General features: G+C 51.2%; 1 protein-coding gene across 3 annotated transcripts in view; it reads right to left on the bottom strand.

The window, feature by feature from the left end:
- GRK5 (G protein-coupled receptor kinase 5) overlaps positions 1 to 21,103 on the bottom strand; it is a 251,480-nt gene that overhangs the window by 57,077 nt on the left and 173,300 nt on the right. For 2 of the 3 annotated variants that reach the window (XM_010375976.2, XM_030940373.1), the window contains exons 3-4: positions 18,824 to 18,936; positions 2,984 to 3,061 (exon numbers count right to left, since the gene is read on the bottom strand). In XM_010375976.2, coding sequence (XP_010374278.1) covers positions 2,984 to 3,061; positions 18,824 to 18,936 — 191 coding nt within the window. The remainder of the gene's footprint in view (positions 1 to 2,983; positions 3,062 to 18,823; positions 18,937 to 21,103) is intronic. The other variant, XM_030940374.1, reaches the window with a different exon arrangement.

Raw genomic sequence — 21,103 nt, 5'->3', positions numbered from 1 at the left:
AAGGTTTCTCAACCTCAGCCCTATTGACATTTTGCCCCCAGGTAACTCTGGGTAGGAAGCTGCCATGTGCACTGTAGAATGTTCAACAGCAACCATGGCCTCTACGCATCAGATGCTAGGAGCACTTCCCTCCCCCACAACTCTGTCAATTACAAGTATCCCTAGACAGCCCCAAATGCCCACTGCACTGCACCCATGAAGGCCGCTCCTCCTTCCCCTTCTTTCATGTGCAGCTTCCTCCTCCACATCCTTTAAGATCTGATTCAGCAGCATTACCTCCTGGAAGGCTCCCCTGGCTCACCTGGGCTGGGCTGGGGCAGCTTCTCCAGATCCCCCACTTCCCTGAGCACAGCTCCACCACTGCTCCCATCATGGGGCATTTGGTTAATCTGCTTCTGTGTTGCCCCCACTCTGAGGGTGGGCTCCTCGAATCCCCATCATGGGGCACCGAATCACAACAATGGAACAGTGTGTTCAGAGACCACTCAGGTGAGGGCAATGGGCTCTGACGAGAGGCGGAAGAGGCTCTGTGCAGCTGGGGGTGTTGGGGCTAAGCAGGGATACAGAAGCGAGAAAGACAGAGTAGGGGACAGTGCCTTCCAGATAAAGGGCCTTCTGGGGCACAGCCTGAACAAAGGCCACAAAGTATGGACATCCAGGTGAGCCTGGGAAACGGTGTGGCTAGAGCCCAGTGTGGGGCTCTGGGAGCGGTCCCAGGATAGGATGCTGGAGCAGAAGGAGGTGTGGGCATGAGGCTCTTGGATGTGTTCTGTAGCCCAAGGTGTGCCGGAAACTGAAAAAAATGTTATGGTCAATAACTTTGGGAAATGCTTTGGTAACAGTTAAAGAGGTTTCTTTCTTGCAGGACTTCTCGGAGCCTTGAATATGCTCACATGCTGAGTGAATCCACCAGGGGAGATATGGCATTACAGTGCTGCCCACATGTAACTGACCACAAAGGGCTTTCTTTCACAGAGCCTCTCCACTGGCCACTCTCCCATGGTCTACCCTTTGGAAAGCACCGCGCGGAACTGAGACACACGAGCTACATACTGAGGAGGGGTCCCAAGGCAAGGACCATCTGGGCTTGGGGACAGTGGCTTTGGGGTTGGTCAAAGTCCTCTGAGCCAGTGCTGGGGCCTCAGTCACTCACTCAGCTCCTCAGCCACCACCTTGCTTCGCTGCATCTGGGGCCCAGGGGCATGTGAAAAGTCAATCAGGCTCCGGAGCAAGCTGTTATGGGGACGGTTATGGGAAGGAATGGCAAAGTTTATTGTAGGAAAACAGTTGACCCAAGGCACGGATCGACCACCTTCCCCAGAGGCCTCCCTGGCCGTAACAAATGGTGTGGCTTAAAGTTTTTAAATTGAGAATAACTTAAGGGAAAAAATGTGGGCAGGCTCTGAGGCACTTGTAAAACCATCTGAGCTGCTGGGGGAGTCTGGGCCCCATCCCTCCAGGAGATGGAGGCAAGGCTGAGCAGAGGTAGGGAGGTCTGGAGAGTTCAGGTCAGAGGCTGCCAGCAGGGGCTTCTGGACAAGGCTGGCCACAGGGTGACCCAGTGGCAGCCCTCATTGGCTGCCCCAGTGCCTGCCTATACCCTGCTCTTGGCTAAGCCACAAGAGCCTATCCATCCAGCAAGGTTGGGCAAAGGGAGCACTCCACCCTCACTGCAGATCAGAGCCAGGCCGCAGACAGTGGGAGGACGGTGCCTTGTCCAGAGCAAGCTAGCCCCATTCTATGCCTAGAAGTGTTTTATAAACATAAATTCTGTCATTTCTGAAAAGTACAAAAGGGCTGGGGGTGTTTGCAGCTCACAGAAAGAGAAGTGCATGGATTATGATGGACGCAGAAGCAGAGAAACAGCAAGGGGAGGCAGCAAGGTGATGGTGACTCCATGTGCGTATTAGGGATGCTGTCCAGCAGGCTGTTCAGACTAGGGCATGACAAAGGGCAACGCTTCTGGGCGTGAGGCTGGGCTCACCCTGCAAGGGCAATGGCCACCACCAACTGCTGATGCTGGAGAAGAACGAGGGCTACATTTGGTACAAGAGGTGCAGGGGGTGGGAGGACTGATGGCCAGGACCTTCCACAGGCTGTGGTGACCTCAGTCCACTGGTAGCCTGGGATGGGCACCAGGAGGTATACCCTTCCGGGGAGCTAGTTGGTCCACAGGGTCCTGAACAGGATGAAGCCACCAATGGCCCCAGGGGATGGGACACATGCAAAGCTATTCCCACACAGGTCTCATCTCAGGCTCCCAACACCTCCAGGAGGTGAGTCTGGCAGGAAGGCCACTTTTAAGAAAGGGAAACAGAGGCCCAGGGAGGGAATGTGACTTGACCAAGTGGGCAGAACTACTGACACTAGAACACTAAATGGGTTGAGAACACACTTCTGTGAAGGTGAGTCAAGGGGAAGCAGATCTTGGAGAACCAAGGCTGCTGGACCCTGAGGATGGTGGTACCCCAATGCTTAAACCATTCAGTGGATGCCCCTGACCCTACAGAACACTCCAGAATATGTTTCAGAATTCTCTCCATTCTTTGATGTAGCTGGGCACCCCCTTTCCCTCCCAATCAACCCCCAACACTTCCCCTCCACACCAACCTCTCAGAACCGCTCTGCTGAGCCCTTCCTTCTGGGCACTTCTCCTCCTGACCTTGGCCAGGCCTCTATCTGCCCTACCACAAATGGTTGGGTGTGGGCACAGGGCAGCATGGTGACCCTTGAAGGGGCTGGGCCCCAAGAAGCAGGCATCCCGCCCCTACTCCAGGCCTGGCCTAGACCATCCCTATCTTGGCCCTGCCAGTCTTGGGCACTCTCTGGGGGAGGATGAGAACTGTGGATCACAGGAGATCAACAACAGCCACCAGCACAGCACTTAATAGCTCTCCCATGTGGCTTGGCACAGACTTAGGGGCTCCTATTTTTGGATAAGGCCTCCTGTGCTACCTGCTGTGGGGTTTGGAAAGTTCCTTACCTTTGGGGTGAGGTACTTGGTCATAATTTCCTTCCCTTTCTCTCCCAGTTTTTCATCTGGAGTAACTTCATATTCTGCCTAAAACAGAAGGAGAAAAAGAACAATAACAGCTTTGCTCATGAGCTTCTTATGATTACAGAACCTCACAGCCCCTGGAGGAAACCCCCTAGAGGCCACCTGACCAATTCCCTTCTCCTGCAGGGCAGGAAGCCAGGGGGAAAGACCTGGCCATGGAGCCCCGATGTTCAGTCCAAACTACTCTGCCCTCTCCCACAGATGCTGGGTCTCAGGATGGCAGTGCTCCACACAGACCACATCAGAATCAGCAGGGAGCCCTGAGCAAACACTGATGCTAGGTCCCACAATAGAACAATGAAACCAGGCTTTCCAGTGGGCCATGAGGGCTGGCACCTGGGCAGCTGGGGTTGAAGACCACTGACTTAGATGAATCAAAGGAAACTACTGGAAAAATAACAGCCTACCAGACTGGAAGGCCATCAAGAAGCTGCCTTAGGTTACTCAGACCTTATAAGCTGTGTGATCTTAGACAATTTGCTTAACCTTTCTATAAAATGCAGATGGTACCAGCACCTAAGTATGCAGTGATTATACAGACGGAAGTGATCAAGCTCTTGGCCTGGGGCCTGGCCCATCATAAATAATAATAAACAGTTGCTGTAGTTACCACCATTGTGATTATTACACCTTGCAAGGATAAACAATAATGTGGATGCCTGGTCTTTTCCAGCTTTTCAGTTTACAAAGTGAACATACACAGGTTTTTAAAGATGTTCTTGTCTGAACCTCGAAACAGTCAGGGCAGTGACGCAGGAGAACAAGGGCTGCCATCCCACCCTGTTGTCTGTAGGTGGAGATCCCGAAGGCCCACGGCGGGAAGGGACTTGCGTAGGGTTGTGCAGCGGGAGGTGGCAGGGCTGGGACTTGAACCTCCAAGCGCAGGGCTTCTCTTCAACCACACCACAGAATTTAGGACTCTGGTAACTAGCCAAGCCAGGGGGCCCAAGCTCTAAAGATGGGAGGTCTCCAATAAACAGACTTTTTAATTTTCCTGAATCCCAGAGGGGCTCCTTTGCTCACATCTGACGCACTTGCCACGTGGATAAAGGGCCTTGACTCAATAAAAAGCCTGAGTAAGCGTCCCTTTCTCATTTAGACAAAGGAGCTAATTACAAATTGTTTATAACCATTTCAAAATCTACCACCCAAGAATTTGTCAGCCTCTGTCCAAAAGTACAGCTATTTCAAAAGAGACAGGAAATGACAGTAGCACAGACGGACTCGAACTCCTCCCTGGGCATCTCACCATGCAGTCAGATGTCTGTCCGGCCCTCAGGGAAACCTCACACCTCAGTGTCTAGGGTCCGATTCCTCTCAGGCCAGTCAAAGGGAGCACGCAGGCGGCACTCATAGCGACCACAGAGGCAGCCAGGCTCACTTCCATCTACAGTGAGCAAGTGTCCTTGTCTTGCCCTCTCCCAATGGAGAGCCAAGATCCAGCGATTTTCTCCCATGGAGAAACATGAACACTACAATCATTTAGATCACAGGGAGATAGAGCGGTGTTTCTTTAAGGAATCCCACCCCTCATTTTATAGGGCTGGACACAGAAGCTCAGAGAAGTCAGGGACTTGCCCAAGGTCACAGCTGTCAGGCTGGTGCGCTGGCCTCTGGATTCCCACTGGGCCGTGTGGTCAGAGCCTTTCTCCCCAGAGGTCAATTCCTCTTCCACATCAAGATGAGCCTTGAGGGACTGGGGATTTCTTGATGATTTGACTTGATGGATGAATTCCTGAGATGCTTTAAGGTGGCTCTTTCTTCTTGACTTTTTCCTGTTATTTTCTCCCTCTGTGCTCCCTGACGATCATGAGTGTGCATGTATGCACACACACACATGCCCACACACAGACACCCACACACACACATACCCACACACAGACACACGGATACTCACATACACCTACACACACATGTGCCCACACATACACAGATACATATACTCTCACACACAGACACCCACACACACACGTGCCCACACACAGACACGTGGATACTCACAGACACCCACACACCCACACACACCCACACACAGGTGCCTAGACACAGATACACCCACAGACACCCACACACGTACCCACACACACACACCCCCATACACCCACACCCACACACAGACACACACACACGTACCAACACACACACACCCCCATACACCCACACCCACACACAGACACACACACACACGTACCCACACACACACACCCCCGTACACCCACACCCACAGACACACACATCCACACACACACATACCCACAGATACCCATCCACACCCCCACACACCCACAGACACACACACAGACACAGATACCCGCACACACCCCCACACACAAACACCCACACACCCACACACACATACCCACACACAGATACACACCCCATACACAGACACCCACACCCACACACACTCAAACCCACACACAGACACCCCCACACACAGACCCACACACTCACACACACACCCACAGATACCCACCCACACAAACACACCCGCACCCCTACACACACATGTATAGACACACAGACACCCACACACAGACACATTCCCCGCATGGAGTGCTGATGCCAGGCTCACCCTACATGGCAGGGGATTATTATATCTACATGGTAGGTATTATTAGTTCCAATTTGCAGATGAAGAAACTAAGGGTCTGAGAGGTTCCAATACAGCACAGCTACCAAGCAACAGGGCCGCAATGGTGTCTCCAAAGGGGCTGAGCACTCTAGAGCCAGCTGCCTGCTGTTTGCCAGAATGAGAAGCACCCAGGGTCCTGCCGCCCCTGGACAGCCCGCCGTTGGTCTGGCACCATGGGAATGTAGCTAGACTGCTCTGCAGGACCCAGGCCCTGGGCAAATGGCCGGCCATCATTTGGGGTAACTCTATACCATCCAGAACACTAGATTTGCACTGTACCAAAATACGTCTGTGAAGGTGGCTCTATTTAACCAAATGGAGGCCTGGGGCTCACTAATCAGCCTCAATAACCAGCTAAAAATACTCTTGCTGTGGGTGCTAAAACCCACGTTAAAAAAATAACACCCCTTTCAGGTCAGCTGCCTCCCGACAGAGGTCCCGCCGGTGGACGGGCATGCAGGTGGCAGTGGGAGCACACGGGGACAGGCCTCCCATGCTGGGATCAAAAGGCCTTTCTCCGAAGAGTCCGTGCCAGGCCACCACTTGAAGAGCGTTTGTGTTGGGAGGCGGAAAACGGATGGAAGGCCTCCAGCTGGGCTTTTCACACTGATTAAGACACTTAGTGGCAGGCCATGTCTCCACAGTGACTACCTGAGGGGAGATGAGAGGCCACCTACAGAGGAAAGGTACCATGGTGGCTCCCCTGGATGGGCCGAGCTCAAGGCAGATCACACTCCACAGGACTGGGGCCACCCCAGAAACCACTGCTCTGAGGACACCTTTGCCCAGGTGGTGGGAGAAAGCTTCAACCAGCTGAACCCAGCAAACATAAGCAGCAAGTAAGAGTTTGTGCCAACAAACCAGAATTTTACAATGAGATGTAGCTCAGGAAACAGCAGCCAGACAATGATTTCAATGAAAAGAAAGGTAAACCGTATGCAAAGAATGCCCTCGTGACCTCCATCTGCAAGAGAGTCCCTTCCAACCAGAGAGGGAGATGGGCCTTGTCCCCTCCCCGAAACACAGGCCTCTCTGCTGTTCTGATCATTTAAAGCTCTCTTGGCCAGGTGTGGTGGCTCACACCTGTAATCCTAGCACTTTGGGAGGCTGAGGCGGGCGGATCACCTGACGTCAGGAGGTCGAGACCAGCCTGCCCAACATAGGGAAACCCTGTCTCTGCTAAAAATACAAAAAATTAGCCAAGCGTGGTGGCGGGTGCCTGTAATCCCAGCTACTTGGGAGGCTGAGGCAGGAGAATCGCTTGAACTCGGGAGGCGGAGGTTGCAGTAAGCTGAGATTGCACCATTGCACTCCAGCCTGGGCAACAAGAGTGAAACTCCATCTTGGAAAAAAAAAAAAAAAAAAAGCCCTCTCCCTGCCCAGAGCTCTGTTCTAACAGCCAGGGTGCCAGGGAGCATCCACAACCATCCATAATCCAGATACGTGCCAGGTGCCAACAGGGAAGACACCACTGAATGAGCCTTCTCTCTGCATTGTGATTTACGCCAAACACGGGGTGGCCTTTGTGGGGAGATGCCGCTCTAACACAAAATGCAGCCTATTACATTGAGCTTAAGGAACAAAGAACTTTTTCTGCATCTGTGCCTCCCAAAGAGTGGAAACATCTATGTGCATCTTAGTTTACAGCTCTAATACTTCATTCTCTTGGCCTGCCCTAATTGCATCATCAATCTCGGAATCTGCCAGAGAAAATATGTCCTGGCTATGAAGACACATTTCCTTCAGATGCTTTTTAGAACCTGCCACGTTTTCAAAGAAGTCGGCCCTGGTTTAGAAAGGGCAGTCTGGGCTGAACTCCTCTCGGCCTTGGACTAACTTTAGATGGCACCTCCTTCTCCCAGGAGACCTTCTCCTGCCCTGACAGGAAGATGAAGTCAGAGGTGCCGTGAGGTCTTGCCACCTCCAGCTTCTGTAATTATCGATGTGGTCAGCTTTTCCAGAGTCCTTGAGGCAGGGACAAGTGACAGGCCTGGTCAGCACAATGTTCACCATGTACCCCGCCGGAGAAACACCTGGATCCACCCCCACGGCCCCAGCTTCTCATCTGTGCTGACCACGTGGGCCGCCCCTCCAGAGCCTCTCTAGCCCTCTCCCACCCTGCTGTGGGGGTGGAGCGGTGGGGTGGTTTTCTGCTGGCTCTGTCCCCGCCTGGGCACCGCAGGCTCCTGGACCCTGTTCTCCAGGCCCAACTCCTGTGGGCAGCCTTCTCCCACGATCCCGCATCAGTCCCTTCCCTTGGCCCTGCAGGTCAGCGGGTGGTGGAGGCTCAGGGATGCTGCATCAGCAGCTACTGATTTCCCTCCCCTGCCCACGCTTTGTAAATGGGCCCTCGTTAAATTCCTCCATTCACACATGGGGCTGGCCATCCGTTTTCTGCCAGGACCTGGCTGATGCCCTGCACGGTGCTTCAGACGGGTGGGCACTGGCCTTGCTTCCTTTCTGCTCCCCAGTGAGAATGGCGAGCAGGGCATGAAGGGTGCATCCCCCAGGGGCCCCAGGGTCAGACGGACCTGGTCAACCCCAAAACCTGTGCCCGCCCTGGCAAAGTGTTCTGTAATCTCTGGCTCCCATCTTAGTGGCCCTCTCAGGCCTCAGTCAGGAGGGATTCACTGGCCCATCTTAGGGCAACAGATGGGATGGAACCAGAGAAGGGAGGGAAGAATGGACTCTTGTCCACATTGGGTGGAGAATGAAAGTGGCAGGAGTGATCCCAGATTTCCTGAGGTACCACAGCCACCAGCTTGTGAATTGTGGCCTGGCCAGAGGCAAACACTGAATAGAAGGCAGGAGGGAAGGGGGGCTGCATCTCTCCACATGGTGGAGGGGACACGCTCACCTCTTTCAGAGGGAGGGGACACCCATGCCCCTCTCAGGGGAAGTGATAAGCTCCCCAGTGGCATAGGGTGACATGGTTTGGCTGTGTCCCCACCCAGATCTCATCATGAATTGTAGCTCTCACAATTCTCATGTGTTGTGGGAAGGACCCAGTGGTGGGAGGTAACTGGATCATGAGGGTGGGTCTTTCCGGTACTGTTCTCAGGACAGTGAATAAGTCTCACGAGATCTGATATTTTGTTTGTTTTTTGAGATTTTGAGATGGAGTCTTGCTCTGTTGCCTAGGCTGGAGTGCAGCAGTACGATCTCAGCTCACTGCAACCTCTGCCTCCTGGGTTCAAGTGATTCTCCTGTCTCAGCTCCCAAGCAGCTGGGACTATAGGCGCACGCCACCATGCCCAGCTAATTTTTGTATTTTTAGTAGAGATGGGTTTTCACCATATTGGCCAGGCTGGTCTTGAACTCCTGACCTTGTGATCTGCCCATCTTGGCCTCCCAAAGTGCTGGTTACAGGTGTGAACCACCGTGCCCGGCCCGATCTGATGGTTTTATAAAGGGCATTTCCGCTGCACATGCTCTCTTCTCTTGTCTCCCGCCATGTGAGATGTGACTTTCGCCTTCCACTATGACTGTGAGGCCTCCCCAGCCACGTGGAACTGTGAGTCCATTAAACCTCTTTCTTCTGTAAACTGCCCAGTCTTAGGTATGTCTTTATCAGCAGCCTGAAAACGGACTAATACAGAGGGGCTGTGCCATCCTGCTTCCTGTCTGCCCCATCACTCACCTCCTAAGAGCTCAGCCCTAAGTGGCTGCCCCCATCCTCACCCCCACCAGCTGCTTTTCCTCCTTCCCTCTCAGAATTGTTTCTCTGTCCCCACATCCAACCAAGGATCCAAAGGCTACAAGGAAAGGTCTTTAACTTTCCCCATTACTCTTTTTGTTCTAACTGAAAAGAATCCAAGCCTAACCTAGTTCAACAAAACTGGAAGTTTTGGCTCCTGGAATCTGAGGATGAGCTGAACAACCAAATTGTGGGGAGAAAAGAAAAGCAGCTAGGCCCAGAGCCCAGAAACCAGGGACACAAGCACTTCTGGAGCCCCCATCGTCTGTGTGTTGGGTGTGTGTGTGTGTGTTCTCATGATCTCTCGGTGCTGACTGGCTTGTTCCAGTGTAGGAAACATGGCAGTTTCCAGTTCCCAGGGTTTTTATGTTAAGCTTTCTCTAGCAGGGAAGAACTTCCCCTTGAGGTCATCAATTCCAGGGAAAGGACTTGTTGGCCCGTCTTGGCTCACAGACTCCCTCCTGCTCCAGTCAACTGCAGCTTGGGGGTGACATCATTAAGAACATGGCAGCTTCTAGAACAGCCATGTCATTTGGGAATACAGGTGGGGCACCCAGGAGACTGGATGATCCCGCAGACGTGCACTATATAAACCCATTTTAGAAGTGGCACTTTTTCAAGATAGCCCTGCTCCCAGGGTCTGGCTTCCTAGCTGTTCTGACAGTCTCTATGTGCATCTGAAAAACTATAAGCACCCTCCACTCTCCCCATTTTGGAGGATCACACCAGTGAGAGAAAGACGAAGACAAATACTGAATTCTCATAAACAACAGAAGCAGAATACTTAGTCCCCGGTGAGGCAGAGTGGATCATTTCACAGTAAAATTTAAAATGATCAGGCACGGTGACAGGTGACAGCCCACTAATTTTATGTCATCTCCTATAGTCTAGGCTAATTAGCAGCTAGGAAGGTCTCATAGCATTTCCTATATGAGATTTCATTTGTTGTAACCTCATATTTATAGTTGCCTGCCTCCAAGGTGGTCTTCAATAATCCTTGCCTCGTTATTCATGCTCTTGGAAAGTCTCTTTCGATACGAAACAGGGCTAACCAGTGCCACCAGTATGATATTAGGGAAATAGTGTGCATGCTCTAAGGCTAGGTCATAGAGGGCACTGCAGCTCCTACCATGCTCTCTTGGATTGCTCGCGCTGGAGAAAGACAGCCATGTTGTGAGGATACTCAAGCAATCCCACGGAGAGGCTCCCTCCTCCCAACAGCCAGCACCAACCTGCCAGGCATGTGAATAACTGTGGATGCAGATCCTCTGGCCACGGTCAAGCCTTTAGACGACTGCAGCCCAGCCAACTTCTTGATATCTCCTCATGAGAGACCTTGAGCTAACAACACCTCGCGAAGCCATGCCCAAATTCCTGACCCAGAAAACCATCACATAATAAAGATTGACTGTTGTTTCAAGCCACTATGTTTTGAGGTGAACTAATACTACGTGGGCCTCAGTGGCTCACGCCTGTAATCCCAGCACTTTGGGAAGCCAACGTGGGCAGATCACTTGAGGTCAGGAGCTCAAGACCAGCCTGGCCAACCTGGTGAAACACCATCTCTACCAAAAATACAAAAATTAGCTGGGCGTGGTGGCACACGCCTGTAATCCCAGCTACTATGGTGGCTGAGGCACGAGAATCGCTTGAACCCAGGAGGCGGAGGTTGCAGTGAGCTGAGGTCGCCCCACTGTACTGCAGCCTGGGCGAAAGAGTAAGACTCTGTCTCAAAAAAGAACAACAACAAAAAAAACCCCAAAGCTAACACTGAACAGATATTTTAACTTGTAGCTGGTGTTGCTTAATTCACTTCCAAATTTTCCTTGGCGAGGTGCAGTGGCTCATGCCTGTAATCCAGCACTTTGGGAAGCCAAGGTGGAAGGATAACTTAAGGCCAGGAGTTCAAGACCAGCCTGGGCAATACAGTGAGACCCCCATCTCCTAAAAAGAAATTTATTTAATTAGCCAGGGATGGTGGCCTGCGCCTGTAGTCCCAGCTACTTAGGAGGCTGAGGTGGGAGGATTCGTTTTGGATCCAGGAGTCTGAGGCTACGGTAAGCTATGATCATACCATCACACTCCAGCCTGGGCAATAGAGTGAGACTCCATCTCTTGGAAAAAAAAATCTTATTTTTTTTAAATCTTTCATTTAACCAGAAAGCAAGCTGCACAAGGGCAGGAACTTAGTTCCCCTGTTCATTGTGTTCTCCCAACTGCTAGAACAGAGCCTGGCACATAGGAGATGCCCCATAAATATGCACTGGGTGGATCTGGCAGATACAGATACAGATCTGCCAAACATCCTCCAATCCCAAAGAGAAGAGACCAGAACACACTAAGTCTCACCCAAGTGTGGAGACAAGATGGTTTCAAATGAGCCAGCATGTGGTCAAGGCTCCTAGGGAACAGGTTAGAGAGAAGTCCATCAGTCTCCGAGATGCCCAAGACCCTTTGGCCTGTGGGGGCTGACACTAGCCTAGACCCTCTTCAGTCCCCTGACCTGCTGGACAAGCTCTTTGCCCTCTAGAGACCAGACCTAGTCATAGTTTAGGTCACTGACTCCATTTCTTGCTGAGAGGGCAGCTGGCAGTGGCAGGAGAAAAGTCTTTCTCAGGTTCCTGGAAGACCCTTGACAACCAATACAAAAGGCCGAACTCCCTCTGCAGTCTAGTAAATGATGCACCAACAGTTCTGCTACCCAGAAAATCACCTGGGCTCTCTTTAAAAAACAGCTGCATTCTTCCACTTGACTTGAGAAATGCAGACATTAAGACTGTGCAGAAGGCTGGGCACGATAGTTCATGCCTATAATCCCAGCATTTTGAGAGGCTGAGGCGGGCAGATCACTTGAGGTCAGGAATTCAAGACCAGCCTGGCCAACTTGGTGAAACCCCATCTCTACTAATAATACAAAAATTAGCTGGGTGTGGCGGTGCACACCTGTAATCCCAGCTATTCAGGAGGCTGAGGCAGGAGGATCGCTTGAACCCAAGAGGCGGAGGCTGTAGTGAGCTGAGATCGTGCCACTGCACTGCAGTCTGGGTGACAGAGTGAGACTCTGTCTCAAATTAAAAAAAAATAAATAAATATTGTGCAGGAGAGGAGCCTTTCCCAGGGACTACATCAGAGTCCAGCGAGGACAGGTTATTTTTAAAAGCTCCACTTGGTAGAAATTCAACAGAGAGATGGGAATGGCATGGATGGTGCTGGCCGAGTCAGGCAGAACCCGGGGCGCTACTGTAACACCAAGGACACCGTCACCTCCTCCCTCCTCTGGGTTCCGGTCAGGATGGAAGAAAAAACGGACCTTAGACGAGAAGTTACGCCAGCCCTGGAAAACTCAATAAAGTCTCCGTGCGTAAAAGAGGTGTTCCAGAGGCTGGTCATTTGACGTCAAGATGGGCGATGAAAAAGTCTCGCTAATTCCCAGGGATGCACATGAAAACGCAGAGGGGATGGGGTCGGCCTCTCGTGAGTGGCAGCTTCATTAGGGCAGATGTGAAGAGCATTGGACGCACTGACGCAGGGAGCCAGACTCACATTTCCTTTCCAAAAAACAGCTCTTGGTTCAGGCCCAGAGAGAGCGAACGACGGCACGACCAGAATGAAAATGGGCATCCACAGGATTTTTTTTTTCCCCCTTTTCAAACTGACTATAAGTGTCTAACAAAACACGTGGCTGGAAAATTCCACCGGCTCCTAGGCTTAGCCTCACCCAGCTCTGCCTCATCAACTCTCTAGATGGCTCCCAAAGCTGCTGCTGCCTCCTCTTTTCCAAATGGGGAGTAGCGCTTGGTCCGGGGCATCTTTTGTCCTCACGCTTCTCCATCCACGTGGATTTGTTTCCTTAGTGAGCTCTTCCAGCCCAGGGCTCTCTAACACCAGCTCTATATATGTTGACAACTCCAAGGCTGGGCACAGAGGCTCATGCCTGTAATCCCACCACTTTGGGAGGCCAAAGCGGGCAGATCACTTGAGCCCAGGAGTTTGAGACCAGCCATGGCAACATAGTGAAACTCTGTCTCTACAAAAAATACAAAAATTAGCTGGGCGTGGTGGCGTGTACCTGTAGTTCCAGCTACTTGGGAGGCTGAGGCAGGAGGATCACCTGAGCTCGGGAGGCAGAGGTTGCAGTGAGCTGAGATCACACCACTGCACTCTAGTCTGGGCGACAGAGTAAGACTGTGTCTCAAAAGTAAATTTTTTTTTTTTAAAGTTGACAATTCCCAATTTTCCATTTCCAGCCCAGACCTTTCTCATGAAGCCTGACTTGAACACCCATCTCCCCTGGAGCTTCTCCACTCAAGCATCTGGTAGACATCCCAAAGCATGTGTGCCTGAAGCGGAGCTCTTGATTTTTCCCACAAGGTGACCCTCCCACAGCCTTTCCCTAAATCCATCTTTCTATTTGTTCAGGTCAAAACTTTGAAGTCTTCCTTAACTCTTCTCTCATCCCCAGTCCATCAGAGAATACTGTTAACTCCATCTTCCACACAAGTCTCAAATCCAACCACTTCTCACCACTGCCAGGGGCTACCATGCTGGCTTGAGCCACCAGCTGCTCTCACCTGGACTGCTGCAACAGCCTCCTAGCAGATCTCCCTGCTCCCACCTCTGCCCCTCAAAGCCTGCTCCCAACATGGAAGCCAGAGGGATCCTTTAAAAACCTAAGGCACAGATGGGCATGGTGGTGCACACTTGTATTTGCAGCTACTTGGGAGGCCAAGGCAGGAGGATCACTTGAGCCCAGGAGGTTGAGGCTGCAATGAGCTACGAACCCACCCCTGCACTCCAGCCTGGATGACAGAGTGAGACGCTGTCTCATTAAAACAAAACAAAACAAAACAAAACAAAACAGAACCAAACCCCAAGTCAGACCATGCCACTGCTCTGCTAAAAACCCTCCAGTGGCTCCCCCATTTCTCTCAAAGTCAAAGTTCTCTGATGGCACAAAGTCCTACATGATCAACTTCTCTCCTACCCGCTCTGCCCTTGCTCCCTCCCCTCCAACTGCAGACACTCGTGCCTGCAGGCCTTTGTGCTGGCTGTTCCCTGCCTGTAATGCCCTTTCACCACATATTCACTTGACTAACTCCTCCAGCTCCTCCTGGTCCTCAATCAAACGTTGCCTTTTCAAAGACTCCTATGCTGACCATCCTACTTCATGATACGACCAGCCTCCCCATATCCACACTCCCAACCTCCTTTAACCTGCTCTAGTTCTTCTTTTCCCATCCCAGTTCTCACCTTCAAACATTCCATGTCATTGGCTTATTATGCTCATGGCCTCAGAGGCAGCATGATGCTGAGGAAGGAGCCTGGACCGGGAGCCAGGAGACCTGAGTTCTGGGCCTACCTCTGCCCCTCACATGCTCTGTGACTTCAGGCAAGTCACCAACCTCCACTGGGCCCAATCTGAGCATCACTCAACTGCTAGGTGTGGCACTGCGGGCTGAGGATTCACAGACCATGGGCCACGTCTGTGCCACCAAGAGGCTTGACTAGTGGAGGAATAGGCACACAAACCCCTCAATGGCTATATTCACTGAGCCTCAGTGCTATTCCAGACATGGTTCTGAGCAGTAAGAACTCATGTAGTCTCTACCTAACACCTCTCCCATCATCAGATACAGCTATATCCCCACTTACAGATGAAGACACGAAGTACACGAGGGGTTAAACACCTGCCCATGCATGGTCTCACCAAGAGATGGTGGCAGAGCCATGCTGTCCTGGCATCCTATCTCTGGAGCCTGCACTCTCCATCAATGCACCTCTGCCAGCATGGGGCAGCAATGTGGCTCAGGTGCATGTGAGAAGCAAGCACCCACAGCAGAGGGGCACAGGAGAAGAGACAGGAAGAGGGAGATTGGGAGGACCTCTGTGAACAGGGGACAGAAGGACAAGCAGGCATTTGCCAGGCAAATGGACTATGGGGAGGATTTCAGGCAGGGAGGCCTGAGGGAGCTAGGGCCAAGAGGCTTGAACTCTCCTGGCAAGTCACAAATGCCAGAAGTGGGTAGTGAGGCCAGAATACACGGTTGAAGAAAGACTCCGGGAAGGTCAAGGGTGAAAAGGTGGGCAGGAGCTGATGCTGGAAGATCTGGTAAGTTAGCTTCAGAACCCGGACTTGATCCTAGATGTCATTACTTTCCAACCCTGGATACACACTGAACCCCTGGGAGATCTGAAAAATGCCAATAGGTGTTAGAATGGATGGCTAGCCTAGTGCTAATAAGCCTTGTGCCAAACTATGGCCTGCAACTACTGTGTCCCAGTAAAAGGAACCGCAGCTCCTCCAAAAAACAATAGATCTAGTATAAGATGAGCCCAGAACCCTGTGTCATATCAGACAGCAAGGAGACTACTGATAACTGCTGGAGTCCAGCCAGAGACTCAAAGCCAACCCGGAGAGGCCCCCACTAGCCAGGGATGAGACCATCAGCATCAGTCAGGATAATGACTACGGTGCAACAGTACACATGCAACATGTCTAAAACCACGAGTTAAAAACTCTAATTAGTTACTGCTACTAGAGGATGGTAGTGAACCAGTTTGGTATTTTAGAAACATTAATGCGAGAAAAGAATCAACCATTTCCTCCATGAACTTTACCACTAGGTCACCACATGGTCATCAAAAGGAAGTGCCTCTGTTGGCAAATGAAGACAGAATGGCAGAATTAGAATGTTGCCATGTTGCAAGCCCTTGTTAATTAACAGATTCACATACAGACTAGCAATAGCTGCTACCATTTCAAAAAGAAAGACAACCAGATAGTATATGCCCCCGATGAAAGAACATGAAACCACTGAGGAAGTCAAATGCCACTCCACAAGCAAAAAGGGAAACTGAATTTGGTCAAGTTTCTAGATCCAACTAGCAATGCATAAGAAATATAGATGAGCCTGGCCGGGTGTGGTGGCTCACGCCTGTGGTTCCAGCATTTTGGGAGGCTGAGGCAGGTGGATCACGAGGTCAGGAGATGGAGATCATCCTGGCTAACACAGTGAAACCCCGTCTCTACTAAAAATACAAAAAAATTAGCTGGGCACGGTGGGGGGAGCCTTTAGTCCCAGCTACTCAGGAGGCTGAGGCAGAAGAATGGTGTGAACCTGGGAGGCGGAGCTTGCAGTGAGCTGAGATCGCGCCACTGCACTCCAGCCTGGGCGACAGAGTGAGAGTCCATCTCAAAAAAAAAAAAAACCTGAAATATAGAGGAACCTGTTAAATGACGCTTGGGGATAAGAATACAAAATTCAGACTGTGGAAAGCTCTTCTGTAGGAACAACAAATGTATTACAAAGGGGGATGGATGGTTAAGGGGGAGCCTAGAGTCAAGAAAACATCAGCCGATCACAATGTGTGGACCTTATCCAGACCAGTTCAAACAGATACACACAAAATGTACGAGAACGCTGAAAATCTGAATGCTAACGTTTGATGATAGTAAAGAATTTTTTAAGGTATGATAATACTATTTTTTAAAGAGCTCTTATTCAGAGATACATACTGAAAAGTTCACTGGCCGGGCGCGGTGGCTCAAGCCTGTAATCCCAGCACTTTGGGAGGCCGAGACGGGCGGATCACGAGGTCAGGAGATCGAGACCATCCTGGCTAACATGGTGAAACCCCATCTCTACTAAAAAAATACAAAAAAACCTAGCCGGGCGAGGTGGTGGGTGCCTGTAGTCCCAGCTACTTAGGAGGCTGAGGCAGGAGAATGGCGTAAACCCGGGAGGCGGAGCTTGCAGTGAGCTGAGATCTGGCCACTGCACTCCAGCCTGGGCGACAGAGCGAGACTCCGTCTCAAAAAAAAAAAAAAGAAAAGTTCACAGATGAGATAATATATGAAATTTGCTACAAAATGTTACAAAGTAGAGGATGGAGGAATGGATGAAAGAAGACTGGCCATGAGTTCATAATTGCTGAGGTGGGGTGAAGGGTGCCTGGGGGTTCATTACACTATTCTGTCGACTTTACTTTTTATAGCTTGAAATTTTCCATAATAAAAAGTTATAAAAATACTAGGCCCCACCTCCAGAGATTCAAATTAATTGGTCTGGGCTTCAGCTCAGGCTCTGGTGTGTTTTTAAGGCTCCCCAGGTGTTTCTAATGCCCAGCCAAGATTGAAAACTACTATAATCACTCATATAAGAGGCGCCAAGAATCTGCTCGAAGCCCAAGGCAGAGCCTCCCCTAAGCCCAAGGCAGGGCCTGCGGAGGGGAGGGAGCTGGCCTGGGCAGGGTCAAGGAGCCAAGCACATGAGCCTTGATCAGGCTGGGGAAGGATGAGGAGGGGAAGGCATTAAAGAGTGCAAAGATTTCAGTCTCGGGTGACTGTAGGGTGCTGGTCACTGGGACAGGTAATGTCTCAGGGCTGGTAGCTTTGGGGTCCTGGGAGAAAGTGCTGAGTGCATTTGGGACTTACTGACTTTAAGGCGGCCTTTGTGACTTCAGTGGAGATGTCCAGTGGGCAATTTGGTTTTGTGAGTCTAGAGATGCACATCGAGATCCTGAAGCAGATACAGAGACTTGAAACCTTAAAGGGTTGTCCCCCATACTGACATAGAGGTCAGGATGGCTGCAGCCAATGGTGGCATGAGGGCTTTTAGGAAACAGCAGCCTCTCAGCCCCTGCACCTGGGGGAGAGGGGAGGGGCCTGGGTGACTTCACGCCCTTCATGACCACTCCCCATTCCTCCTCCTCCCCTCTTGTCCTCCTTCCTCAGATAGAAACCCAAGGGCAGTTGGCTGAACCAAGAGGAACTCCTGACTATTCCCACAACCTGTCTTAAAAACCCTTGCAATCAATCAGCATTTGTTAAACAAATGCTTAACAAGCACATCTGAAGGAAGCCTCCATGGTGTCAGGCATGTCACCCATGCCAGAGCCCAGTGGAGCCACTGGCAGTCAGACCAGCTTGACAGCCATGCGCTTCATTTGACATTTATTGAGTGCCCACAGATGCTGGGCACTGTGTGAGGCAGGTGTGAACAGGAAGCCTGAGCCAGGGTCCTGCCCTCAGGGAGTTTGCATTCTAATGGGGAAGCAGACAATAAACAATTGTACAAACTCACAAAAGCTGTGGAATTCTATAAAATGGGTTCTCAGCTGGAGGAAGGGGCCACCAGATCCAAGAGCTAGGCCTAACTTCCCCAGGCCCTGCCTCCCATAATAACCCAGACTTCCAGAATCAAAGAGCTGATAGGGCTCCACTTTACAGCAACAGCAACTAAGGTCCAGAGGGGAGGGGGCCCACCCAAGGTCACCCATAAGTTTAGATCCTGAGACAATTTTGCATTCCTAATCAAAGTCTGTAGTGGGAGTTTTGTAAGCACGCTTCTAAACCATGAGGTCTATCTTTTCCTTTGAGCCAAAACAATCACTGATCACAGAGGACCACAGGACCACAGGAGCAGGAACTTACCACGGAGTCCAGGAACTGAATGTAACACTCCAACCCAGGCCTGGTTTCACAAAACTGCCGGAAAAGCAGCCTCCCGATTGGCTGCTTGTCACATAAACTGCAGTAATCTCTGTCTGGAGATAAGAAAAGAAGAATGTGATGAGACCCAGGAGAAGGCCAGGCAGGGCCTTCCTGTCATTTCCTCACCTGGGCTCAGAGCCCTAGATGGATGCAGTAAGGTGACTGGCAAACTCTCAGAACCCCTTCTTCATTTCATGGTCTCTGCAGACTCAGAGAGATGTCAGTGTAGAAGAAGGCACCAGTGATGACCCAGCCTCCACTCCCCACTCCACGCCCCCGGTCCAATGCTCTGATTTCTGTATGGACATGCCAGCAGTTCTGAGGACTGTGATTCCATCTCCTTGGTGGCCATTAAGCACATCACATTCTCTGATTACAGTGACTGCAGGCCTGTAATGTGAGCCAGTTGAATCAGAGTGGACCGCAGACTGCTTGGGAACACTGGAGCAGAGGTGCTCTCTTCCTCTGGAGGTCATGGTGAGTGGGTGTGAGGCCAGGTGCTGCAACAGTGTTCTTGACACTGCAAGAGAAGCCGCTATGAGGATGAGGCTGACACAGCAAGGAGGTGAGAGCTGGGAAATTACAGGAAGTAGAGTTGGTGCCCTGGTGATGTCATGAATCTCTGGCTCAAACCATGCCTGTAGCTCAAACCACATCTGAAAAGCTAATTTATGAGACAACACATTCTCCTTGTTTAGGGGAGTTTGAACATTTTTAGAAATTACTTGTAATTCAAAGCATCCTAATGGATACAGTTTTTAAAAATCATTTTTGCCCAACTGGAGAAAAGCCCAGTCTTAGGATGCTTCAAATTATGAAAACCCTGCCTTTTCCAGTTAGGCGCTAAAGGCACGGAGACAGGAAGTCACCCGCACTTACCCACTCAATAGCCAAGAGGATTCTGAAGAGGAAATACTGCAAGACTCCCACCAAGAGGCCCAGAGACCACGGTGCTAGCCAATAACTTGCTGTCTTACTTCAAACCATTCACTTGCCCTCTCTGGGCCTCTGTGTTCTCCTCTGAAAACCAGAAGGGCATGCTGTAGTTGGGATGGGGGCCCCTTCCCTTTTGGTTCTTCCTGCAGTGATGCTAAAGCCTCTCCAAGAAGTTCTCTCTGACCAGGAAGATACTCAAAGGAACCAATGAAACATGCTGCCTCGGGCTCTCTGGAGCACGGAACACTAGGCCATTGATTTTGCAGCTGCACAGGACACAGTCGGGTGAGTTCATGGGAAACTGGGAAGAGGGCAATAGAGCCTGGGAAGGAGAGCAACTTGGGGGAAAGGGATGACTACAGTCTACCTGGTGTAAAGGAGCTAAGATACCACCCCCCTAGAAAGGATTTCTCTTGAGATATGCCAGGCAACAAGGGGATATGAACACAATCACTGCGCTGGCATACTTGGATTCTTAGTCTCAAAATGCTTATCCATAGGATGTAAAGCTAAGGCTTGCCGGGAGGGAGGATCTCGTGGTAGCTGTGAGTGTCAGTGTGGGCTCCAGAGTGAAACCACCTTGGTTTAAATCCCAGCCCATTGCTCACTGCCTGTGTAACCTGGGGCAAGAGGCTTGACACTGCCCCTCAGTTGTCTAGTTTGTAAACTGGGGACGGTAAGTGGACCTAACTCCTAGGACCGTCCTGAGGAATGAATAAGACAATACATAGAAAGCACTCAGACCAGGCGCTGGCACATTAATAAACCCCATTTCTCATCGTTATGGATGTGATCATTGGTCTGTTCCATCTCCCTTTCCTTTAGGGAATCTCCTTTCTCCCAGTCTGTACCAATTCAACCCGTGCCTCTGAATCTAAAAAGGGAGCTGACACCTCCCATGCTACGGAGACAGGCACGTGACTCAGTCATAGCCAATCAAAAGGCCTCTGTCTCCTGACCACAGTGCTAAGGTCACGGATGGACACGTGACTTAGTCATAGCCAATCAGAGGCCTCTCTCTCTGGCCATGATGACAGGTTCAAGGGTGGCCATGACTCAGTTCTAGCCAATCAGGTCAGGGCCTGTGATCCGTGGGGGCCCTGGAGTCCTCCCAGTGCTTTTGCCAGACCTTCCAGGAAAGACACTGTCTGTTCCCTGGGATGCCAGGAGGGCTCTTCGGGATGACTGCTCAGCCGAGGGCTGCTGAGACTGCCTTCCCCCCACGCAGCGAGAGCCCACGGAGGACGTAGCAGGCATACAAGCGGAGCTGAGCGGAGAGAGGAG

This window comes from Rhinopithecus roxellana, chromosome 11, assembly GCF_007565055.1.
Source record: "Rhinopithecus roxellana isolate Shanxi Qingling chromosome 11, ASM756505v1, whole genome shotgun sequence".
NCBI classification, from domain to species: domain Eukaryota; kingdom Metazoa; phylum Chordata; class Mammalia; order Primates; family Cercopithecidae; genus Rhinopithecus; species Rhinopithecus roxellana.
This window is presented reverse-complemented; position numbering and strand designations above follow the sequence as displayed.